At 48.4% G+C, this 9,357-nt stretch overlaps 6 protein-coding genes and 1 pseudogene across 6 annotated transcripts; 2 read left to right on the plus strand and 5 right to left on the minus strand.

Moving 5' to 3' along the window:
- Positions 1–412: 412 nt before the first annotated feature.
- LOC134202395 (histone H3-like) lies at positions 413–908 on the minus strand (annotated as a pseudogene).
- A 223-nt stretch (positions 909–1,131) lies between these two features.
- On the plus strand, positions 1,132–7,946 carry LOC134202391 (uncharacterized). The gene is made up of 3 exons (XM_062677398.1): positions 1,132–1,469; positions 5,856–6,205; positions 7,560–7,946. The coding sequence occupies exons 1-3, from the start codon at positions 1,163–1,165 to the stop codon at positions 7,911–7,913; spliced, it is 1,011 nt and encodes a 336-aa protein (XP_062533382.1). The 5' UTR covers positions 1,132–1,162; the 3' UTR covers positions 7,914–7,946.
- On the minus strand, positions 2,088–2,885 carry LOC134202393 (histone H1-like). Its single transcript, XM_062677400.1, has one exon. The coding sequence runs from the start codon at positions 2,848–2,850 to the stop codon at positions 2,173–2,175; it is 678 nt and encodes a 225-aa protein (XP_062533384.1). The 5' UTR covers positions 2,851–2,885; the 3' UTR covers positions 2,088–2,172.
- LOC134202396 (histone H2B) lies at positions 5,155–5,614 on the minus strand. Its single transcript, XM_062677402.1, has one exon. The coding sequence runs from the start codon at positions 5,552–5,554 to the stop codon at positions 5,180–5,182; it is 375 nt and encodes a 124-aa protein (XP_062533386.1). The 5' UTR covers positions 5,555–5,614; the 3' UTR covers positions 5,155–5,179.
- Positions 5,757–6,274, plus strand: LOC134202398 (histone H2A). Its single transcript, XM_062677403.1, has one exon. The coding sequence runs from the start codon at positions 5,837–5,839 to the stop codon at positions 6,209–6,211; it is 375 nt and encodes a 124-aa protein (XP_062533387.1). The 5' UTR covers positions 5,757–5,836; the 3' UTR covers positions 6,212–6,274.
- On the minus strand, positions 6,736–7,382 carry LOC134202394 (histone H3). The gene has a single exon (XM_062677401.1). It carries the CDS (start codon positions 7,344–7,346, stop codon positions 6,936–6,938), a length of 411 nt encoding a protein of 136 aa, XP_062533385.1. The 5' UTR covers positions 7,347–7,382; the 3' UTR covers positions 6,736–6,935.
- A 560-nt stretch (positions 7,947–8,506) lies between the features above and the next one.
- On the minus strand, positions 8,507–9,308 carry LOC134202392 (histone H1B-like). The gene has a single exon (XM_062677399.1). It carries the CDS (start codon positions 9,267–9,269, stop codon positions 8,592–8,594), a length of 678 nt encoding a protein of 225 aa, XP_062533383.1. The 5' UTR covers positions 9,270–9,308; the 3' UTR covers positions 8,507–8,591.
- Positions 9,309–9,357: the final 49 nt, after the last annotated feature.

Consider the following 9,357-nt stretch of genomic DNA (forward strand, 5'->3'; position numbering starts at 1 on the left):
CGGAAAGTGCAGTGAATTTGGAGGTTTCAGTACAAGTGAGTGTGCCAGAAGTGCGCGTCGTGTGTGCAGCATTGGTATGTTCATTCGATAACTAGGTCAGGGCAATAAATTTCTGCAGACAGAACAAGAAAAGTGCACCATGTTCATTCATGTTTACTAGTTTGAAGATGTGATCCCTATGTGCTTGGTTTCGTCCCGCTAACGTTTTTCTGCCGTTTCATCTGTCGTTTGTGTATGACGTTCGATGCGTATGTGTATGTCGCTACCCGGCTCCTTTCGTCGGTGACGTGGTAAGAGGAGAAAGCAATGAAACGAATTCGCTACCCGGATTCGCTGCCTGTTCGAACAGTGAGCGGTGGCAGCAGCATTTTTTTTTCGATCTGTAATTTTTGTCGATTGATTGGTAGGAAAATTCCGTCAACTCTTTTCTGAAAAGTGTTTAGTGGCCCTGAAAAGGGCCGTTTGTAGATGGTGCAGCGTGGCAAAATAAATCAATTTAAGCACGTTCACCGCGGATACGCCGAGCCAGTTGAATGTCCTTGGGCATGATGGTGACACGCTTGGCGTGGATAGCGCACAGGTTGGTATCTTCGAACAAACCAACCAGATAGGCCTCGCTAGCTTCCTGAAGGGCCATAACAGCCGAACTCTGGAAGCGCAGATCGGTCTTGAAGTCCTGTGCGATCTCACGAACCAAACGCTGGAATGGTAGCTTGCGGATCAGCAGCTCAGTGGACTTCTGGTAGCGACGGATCTCACGCAGAGCAACAGTTCCTGGCCGATAACGATGCGGCTTCTTGACTCCGCCGGTGGCTGGGGCGCTCTTGCGAGCGGCTTTGGTAGCCAACTGCTTGCGGGGAGCTTTTTCCTCCGGTGGACTTACGGGCGGTTTGCTTGGTACGAGCCATTGTAGTTGATTGGTTTCCTTCCTATCGAAACGGGTATGTTGAAACGAAGTTAAAGAATGAGACTCGCCTGTCTGCCGTTCCCTTTATATGCTTCGGTCGTCGCGCTCAACCAATCACAAGCGACGGAAGAATAAGCAACATAAAAGCGGAAAGAAGAACCAACCCCTGTCGGAGGTATAAAAGAGGCAACGCTCGCCATAGGAAAGCATTAGTTTCGTTTCAACCGTATTCGAGCACAGTACCATACAGCAACCATGACTGGACGTGGCAAGGGAGGCAAAGGACTCGGAAAAGGAGGCGCCAAGCGGCATCGCAAGGTTCTGCGTGATAACATCCAGGGTATCACCAAGCCCGCCATTCGTCGTCTGGCTCGACGTGGTGGTGTCAAGCGTATCTCCGGTCTCATCTATGAGGAAACCCGCGGCGTGCTGAAGGTGTTCCTGGAAAATGTGATCCGTGATGCTGTCACCTACACCGAACATGCCAAGCGCAAGACCGTTACCGCTATGGATGTCGTCTACGCTCTGAAGCGGCAGGGACGCACTCTCTACGGTTTCGGAGGTTAAATTGCACTCCAATATTTCCCCTCAAAACGGCCCTTTTCAGGGCCACCGAATACATTCCCAGAAAGAGTGAAAATTAGAACTAATTCTCGCAAACCCCCTCTTGCAGCTGCCCTCGAAGGGACATTATTTGTGTTTTTCGTCACGAAGCTGAGGAAGCAAACTATTGCCATACTAATTAGCACAATCTTTCCCTTTCACACGGCCGACACCCTCCCCTACGCGTGAGAGAAAGCTGCTGTGTTTTCATCAGCGGACTCCCATACAAAACGTTGGCACAAAACCGAGAACGGACTCTGTCGGCATTATTTCCAGCATCATTGTCAACAGAAAACGCTTTGGCAAATCGATGTAACGATCGACGCGCGGGGAATGGTGATAGGGGAAGTTATTGGCACTGTGAGCTTTCGATTTGGAACGCATGTGAATCTGTGCCCTAGTCAGTAGCAAATGGCCCGAAAAAAATAAGCCTGGACTTTTGAGGTTGCTTTATGTTCATCAATGGCAAACTCGGTTGGCGATATGTTCATCAATGGCAAACTCGAAATGTAACGATTGGCATGCGTGGAATGGTGATAGGAAAATCATCAGTCATAACTCTCTGGTGGGAACGAAATTGGTAGTCCTGAAAAGGACTGATTGGGTAAACAGGTATGGCACTCCTGTGCAGTGCCGTACGGTTAACGTTGGAAATGGCAAATTCACTTCTTGGCGGCAGCCTTCTTCGGGGCAGCTTTCTTGGCCGGGGCGGCCTTCTTCGGCTTCGGGGTCTTTGGCTTCTTGGCGGCAGTCTTGGAAGGCTTGGTTGCTTTCTGCTTGGGGGCAGCCTTCTTCACACCTCCTGCCTTCTTGGCGGCTTTGGCACCAGCAGCCTTAGCTTTCTTGGCCGCAGCAGGTTTTTTGGCTTTCTTATCGCCTGCTGGTTTTTTGGCCTTCTTCTCACCGGCTGGCTTCTTGGTTACCTTCTTCTTCTCTCCAGCGGCCTTTTTGGGTTTCTTCTCTCCGGCCTTCTTCGGTTTCTTCTCTCCGGCGGCTTTCTTGGCCTCAGCTTTCAGTTTGAACGATCCAGAGGCACCGGTTCCCTTGGTTTGAACGAACTTGCCATTTTCGACGCCATTCTTCAGGGCCTTCTTTAGGAATGGGGCAAGCTTGGCGACATCGCATTTGTAGTTGGCAGCGATATACTTCTTAATGGCCTGCAGGGACGAACCGTTGCGTTCCTTCAGGGTTTTGATGGCTGCAACAACCATATCGTTCACCGGGGGGTGAGTCGATGGCTTCTTCGGCTTGCCTTCTCCTTTCGGGGCCCGTGGCTTCTTGGTTTTAGCTGGCGATGCAGCTGGCGCTGCGGCAGCAGTTTCGGCGGCAACTTCAGACATCTCGGATAGGTAGTGTGGACACTAACACGGCTGGGTGGCTTGTAAACGAATAATAATAAAGGCAAAAATCAGCCAACAGCGCGGTACCAACAGTTGATGTCCGTGTTAGGGATGCCGGAGCGGGTGTCAATTAAACGAGTGTTCGCGAAATTTTGTACAGTTTTTCGGTTATATGTTTTTAAAATTTAATTTCCTCATAGATGCGATAAATAATCACATGGTTTGGCAATGCCAGTGGCGAGTGCAAGAGTGGCACTAGGCTCCGGCCGTTAATCTAACGCGCTTAGGTAAGAGCCAACATGGCGAAAACAAGTTCAAGTTGCGCTCGTGCGTCGTATGTTGTAGCTTCCCTTCAAGAAAACAATCAATAGTCGCTATTGAAACAATGCTACCATTCTCATTGACAGTGGATTCGGAAAACTCAATTGTTTCAACGCGCGCTTTCATTTACAGCTGTTCCGCATAGGGATTACTATTCCGCAAATTTGGTCCCCCAATATAGCCATTCCCAGGGCTGACGAGTGAAAATGCGTTGAAGGTTTCAGTAAACTTTGAATAATGTTAAGTACTTTCGTCTATGAAATCCGCCAAATATCTGTACTGGGTCAGATTACGTTAAGCCATTGTTTGTCAGTCAAACCATCCGCTCAGAAGACACAGTTTATCAACAATCGATCTCGGCTAGAACGTTGCCCCAGTGGTGGTGTTTCGAAGTGGTGCAATATTGCTTGACCGGGCAGTCGAACTTATTGTTGCATTATTACGAACATGTTAATATATTTCAGATGGAACCAGTGTTGTGCTGAATCATTATCAGACGATAATGATTGCTATTTTCATGTGAAAACTTTTCACGTGAAAACAGTAGGCGAGTTCTCAAATTATGTACTCAAACAATAATAAACACAGAATTTTCATTCAAACATTAATCTTTACTATGATCTGCTAATTGTCAACAGTCCCGTTATGTCTTCTATTTGGCGTTATGGTTTCATGGTAGTAAGGAAAAAGTTTTCAATATTTAACGGTAAGTGCTTCAAATCAAGATATGATTTTCAAACGATTCTTAATCGCTGGCGAGTTTTTATCACTTGATAATTTAAAAGTAAGATCGTGGGTGAGTTTGATCATCCTCGATTTTTTTAAAATTTGATTTTTTCCAACCCTGGATGGAACACATAATTGGAAGTAGTTCCATACCAGTACTAGTCAAGTGCAGTCCCATTCGGGGATTAGTTTGGAGCGCATCGATACGCTAGTTAGTTGGTTGCAACTATGTGTTCTTTCGCGAATGGCGGTATAGTACATTTAGCAAACAAGCTTGGATTCGAGTGTACCGTCTGAGTCTAGTTTAGTTTACTTTGAATAATTACCGACATATGTCTGGACTGGGGTCCGATCACGTAAAGCTACCATCCGCTCAGATGGTCACCAATGGTCCCATCAATGAGATGGCTAACATGTTTATCACGTTCAGATGGAATACACCATGCAAATAGTTCCAAGACGATACTTTACAGTGCAGTAGTAGCGTATGTGTGCCTTCGAGTGGGTGTATAGTACATTTAGCAAACGGCTCTTCTTCGTTAAAGGCTAAAGTATGTGAAAACGAATAGAACTCCAGACTAAACTAAGCCGAAGAATGTCCACCGCACACGATGCTAAATAATATGCTTGACAATCTGTTGCTACAACTGGCTGGAGCGATTACAACTCCCCGTGATTGATGGGATGTGCTTTTTATCTTTTGGTTTATTTTTCTCTGCAGATGCGACCAAGCAGAGTTGTGGACGCTTGATAGTGTTTACGCGATGGAAACACAGGAAGCAATGTTGTCAACGCTTCACCAATGGAAAGTAAAGTAACAGTTCAAACGTGTGCCAAGTGAAACAATAAACACTAACAAAACGATGCGAAACTAACGATGTAAGTTTATGCATCAATCGATTTGAAAAGGCGGTGAAAACTGAAATAACCCACTGATCATGAACATGCTTATTACGCTCGGATGGAATACACAATACAGATAGTTCCGTGATGGGACATTGACAGTGACGTTCGTTTTACCATTATGCCAAGTGAAACGGAACACACTACCAAAGCGATGCAGAACGAAAGGCAATCTTATTCATTATAGCGTTATGATGTTTGCAGTCGCGTGTTCTTGCGTAGCCGGGTGGCCCCCATATCGGAGCTGAAAACCAACAATACTTGTCTTGTCAGCCACATTCAGCGTGCCAAAAGACAGAATCATATTCCAAAATAAACTCTTTTCGCAAGTGTAATAGTGGCCCTGAAAAGGGCCTTTTGGGTTAGCATCGATTATCATTTACTTGGAGCTGGTGTACTTGGTAACGGCCTTGGTACCTTCAGAGACGGCGTGCTTGGCCAACTCTCCTGGGAGCAAAAGACGGACAGCCGTTTGAATTTCGCGGGACGTGATGGTCGATCGCTTGTTATAGTGAGCCAGACGGGAAGCTTCGGCGGCAATGCGTTCGAAGATATCGTTGACAAAGCTGTTCATGATGCTCATGGCCTTCGATGAGACACCAGTGTCCGGGTGGACTTGCTTCAACACCTTGTAGATGTAGATGGCGTAGCTTTCCTTCCTGCGTTGCTTCTTCTTCTTCTTGTCGCCCTTGACAATGTTCTTCTGGGCCTTGCCGGACTTCTTTGCGGCCTTTCCGCTGGTTTTCGGTGCCATCGTAGTGGATAGAGGTTTGTCTCGATTCAAACTGAAAGGAAAACTGATACCAACCGACCGTAGTGGTTCTCTTTTATACCCACACGGCACACGGCTCCGGTTCCTCCCCTTCGGTGTGCGTGCTATTTCGCTTGCTTCATGTTTTCCACCCTTGTATTAGTCAGGCGCAGCGGTACGAGAGTATATAATGCCCGTCGCTTCGCCCGTTCGGTATCAGTACAGTTTACGTACGCTTTGAAGTCGTTTTGTCGTTCGCTTTAAACACAACCCTACTACCCAACAATGTCTGGCCGTGGCAAAGGAGGCAAAGTCAAGGGAAAGGCAAAGTCCCGTTCCAACCGCGCTGGACTGCAGTTCCCGGTCGGTCGTATTCACCGTCTGCTCAGGAAGGGTAACTATGCCGAGCGTGTGGGTGCTGGTGCACCAGTCTATTTGGCCGCCGTGATGGAATACCTGGCTGCTGAAGTACTCGAGTTGGCAGGAAACGCCGCTCGTGACAACAAAAAGACCAGAATCATTCCCCGCCATCTGCAGCTGGCCATCCGCAACGACGAAGAGTTGAACAAACTGCTGTCCGGTGTCACCATCGCCCAGGGTGGTGTGCTGCCAAACATCCAGGCTGTTCTGCTGCCCAAGAAGACCGAAAAGAAGGCATAAGTGGCTTCTCCAGTCGTTGACCACCCGCATCACACCCAAAAACCGTCCTTTTCAGGGCGACAACACTTGTTTCACTGCTAAAGAGTTATGCTTTTTGTTTTTCTTCTCTACCATGCGATTTCCGTTTCAAGAATGCGATCGAACTGCGAATTGCTTCGATTACCTAATATCACATCCCTATAAAAGCCGCCTCCAGCTGTCGTTCAGTTTCGTTTCGATTCCCATCCCGGAAAGTGCAGTGAATTTGGAGGTTTCAGTACAAGTGAGTGTGCCAGAAGTGCGCGTCGTGTGTGCAGCATTGGTAAGTTCATTCGATAACTAGGTCAGGGCAATAAATTTCTGCAGACAGAACAAGAAAAGTGCACCATGTTCATTCATGTTTACTAGTTTGAAGATGTGATCCCTATGTGCTTGGTTTCGTCCCGCTAACGTTTTTCTGCCGTTTCATCTGTCGTTTGTGTATGACGTTCGATGCGTATGTGTATGTCGCTACCCGGCTCCTTTCGTCGGTGACGTGGTAAGAGGAGAAAGCAATGAAACGAATTCGCTACCCGGATTCGCTGCCTGTTCGAACAGTGAGCGGTGGCAGCAGCATTTTTTTTTCGATCTGTAATTTTTTGTCGATTGATTGGTAGGAAAATTCCGTCAACTCTTTTCTGAAAAGTGTTTAGTGGCCCTGAAAAGGGCCGTTTGTAGATGGTGCAGCGTGGCAAAATAAATCAATTTAAGCACGTTCACCGCGGATACGCCGAGCCAGTTGAATGTCCTTGGGCATGATGGTGACACGCTTGGCGTGGATAGCGCACAGGTTGGTATCTTCGAACAAACCAACCAGATAGGCCTCGCTAGCTTCCTGAAGGGCCATAACAGCCGAGCTCTGGAAGCGCAGATCGGTCTTGAAGTCCTGTGCAATCTCACGAACCAAACGCTGGAATGGTAGCTTGCGGATCAGCAGCTCAGTGGACTTCTGGTAGCGACGGATCTCACGCAGAGCAACAGTTCCTGGCCGATAACGATGCGGCTTCTTGACTCCGCCGGTGGCTGGGGCGCTCTTGCGAGCGGCTTTGGTAGCCAACTGCTTGCGGGGAGCTTTTCCTCCGGTGGACTTACGGGCGGTTTGCTTGGTACGAGCCATTGTAGTTGATTGGTTTCCTTCCTATCGAAACGGGTATGTTGAAACGAAGTTAAAGAATGAGACTCACCCGTCTGCCGTTCCCTTTTATATGCTTCGGTCGTCGCGCTCAACCAATCACAAGCGACGGAAGAATAAGCAGCATAAAAGCGGAAAGAAGAACCAACCCCTGTCGGAGGTATAAAAGAGGCAACGCTCGCCATAGGAAAGCATTAGTTTTGTTTCAACCGTATTCGAGCACAGTACCATACAGCAACCATGACTGGACGTGGCAAGGGAGGCAAAGGACTCGGAAAAGGAGGCGCCAAGCGGCATCGCAAGGTTCTGCGTGATAACATCCAGGGTATCACCAAGCCCGCCATTCGTCGTCTGGCTCGACGTGGTGGTGTCAAGCGTATCTCCGGTCTCATCTATGAGGAAACCCGCGGCGTGCTGAAGGTGTTCCTGGAAAATGTGATCCGTGATGCTGTCACGTACACCGAACATGCCAAGCGCAAGACCGTTACCGCTATGGATGTCGTCTACGCTCTGAAGCGGCAGGGACGCACTCTCTACGGTTTCGGAGGTTAAATTGCACTCCAATATTTCCCCTCAAAACGGCCCTTTTCAGGGCCACCGAATACATTCCCAGAAAGAGTGAAAATTAGAACTAATTCTCGCAAACCCCCTCTTGCAGCTGCCCTCGAAGGGACATTATTTGTGTTTTTCGTCACGAAGCTGAGGAAGCAAACTATTGCCATACTAATTAGTACAATCTTTCCCTTTCACACCGCCGACACCCTCCCCTACGCGTGAGAGAAAGCTGCTGTGTTTTCATCAGCGGACTCCAAAACGTTGGCACGAACGAGTTATCCTTTAAAACCGAGAACGGACTCTGTCGGCATTATTTCCAGCATCATTGTCAACAGAAAACGCTTTGGCAAATCGATGTAACGATCGACGCGCGGGGAATGGTGATAGGGGAAGTTATTGGCACTGTGAGCTTTCGATTTGGAACGCATGTGAATCTGTGCCCTAGTCAGTAGCAAATGGCCCGAAAAAAATAAGCCTGGACTTTTGAGGTTGCTTTATGTTCATCAATGGCAAACTTGAAATGTAACGATTGGCATGCGTGGAATGGTGATAGGAAAATCATCAGTCATAACTCTCTGGTGGGATCGAAATTGGTAGTCCTGAAAAGGACTGATTGGGTAAACAGGTATGGCACTCCTGTGCAGTGCCGTACGGTTAACGTTGGAAATGGCAAATTCACTTCTTGGCGGCAGCCTTCTTCGGGGCAGCTTTCTTGGCCTGGGCGGCCTTCTTCGGCTTCGGGGTCTTTGGCTTCTTGGCGGCAGTCTTGGAAGGCTTGGTTGCTTTCTGCTTGGGGACAGCCTTCTTCACACCTCCTGCCTTCTTGGCGGCTTTGGCACCAGCAGCCTTAGCTTTCTTGGCCGCAACAGGTTTTTTGGCTTTCTTATCGCCTGCTGGTTTTTTGGCCTTCTTCTCACCGGCTGGCTTCTTGGTTACCTTCTTCTTCTCTCCGGCGGCCTTTTTGGGTTTCTTCTCTCCGGCCTTCTTCGGTTTCTTCTCTCCGGCGGCTTTCTTGGCCTCAGCTTTCAGTTTGAACGATCCAGAGGCACCGGTTCCCTTGGTTTGGACGAACTTGCCATTTTCGACGCCATTCTTCAGGGCCTTCTTTAGGAATGGGGCAAGCTTGGCGACATCGCATTTGTAGTTGGCAGCGATGTACTTCTTAATGGGCTGCAGGGACGAACCGTTGCGTTCCTTCAGGGTTTTGATGGCTGCAACAACCATATCGTTCACCGGGGGGTGAGTCGATGGCTTCTTCGGCTTGCCTTCTCCTTTCGGGGCCCGTGGCTTCTTGGTTTTAGCTGACGATGCAGCTGGCGCTGCGGCAGCAGTTTCGGCGGCAACTTCAGACATCTCGGATAGGTAGTGTGGACACTAACACGGCTGGGTGGCTTGTAAACGAATATTAATAAAGGCAAAAATCAGCAAACAGCGCGGTACT

Source organism: Armigeres subalbatus, unplaced genomic scaffold (genome assembly GCF_024139115.2).
Source record: "Armigeres subalbatus isolate Guangzhou_Male unplaced genomic scaffold, GZ_Asu_2 Contig120, whole genome shotgun sequence".
NCBI lineage: Eukaryota > Metazoa > Arthropoda > Insecta > Diptera > Culicidae > Armigeres > Armigeres subalbatus.

Excerpts from the sequence above, each read along its gene's own strand:
- LOC134202391 (XM_062677398.1), top strand. The coding sequence starts at position 1,163 with ATGACTGGACGTGGCAAGGGAGGCAAAGGACTCGGAAAAGGAGGCGCC. Across the intron at positions 1,470-5,855 it reads CACTCTCTACGGTTTCGGAG|GAGGCAAAGTCAAGGGAAAG; the intron begins GTTAAATTGCAC and ends GCCGTGGCAAAG. Across the intron at positions 6,206-7,559 it reads CCAAGAAGACCGAAAAGAAG|TTTTGTTTCAACCGTATTCG; the intron begins GCATAAGTGGCT and ends GGAAAGCATTAG.
- LOC134202398 (XM_062677403.1), top strand. The coding sequence starts at position 5,837 with ATGTCTGGCCGTGGCAAAGGAGGCAAAGTCAAGGGAAAGGCAAAGTCC.
- LOC134202394 (XM_062677401.1), bottom strand. The coding sequence starts at position 7,346 with ATGGCTCGTACCAAGCAAACCGCCCGTAAGTCCACCGGAGGAAAAGCT.
- LOC134202393 (XM_062677400.1), bottom strand. The coding sequence starts at position 2,850 with ATGTCTGAAGTTGCCGCCGAAACTGCTGCCGCAGCGCCAGCTGCATCG.
- LOC134202396 (XM_062677402.1), bottom strand. The coding sequence starts at position 5,554 with ATGGCACCGAAAACCAGCGGAAAGGCCGCAAAGAAGTCCGGCAAGGCC.
- LOC134202392 (XM_062677399.1), bottom strand. The coding sequence starts at position 9,269 with ATGTCTGAAGTTGCCGCCGAAACTGCTGCCGCAGCGCCAGCTGCATCG.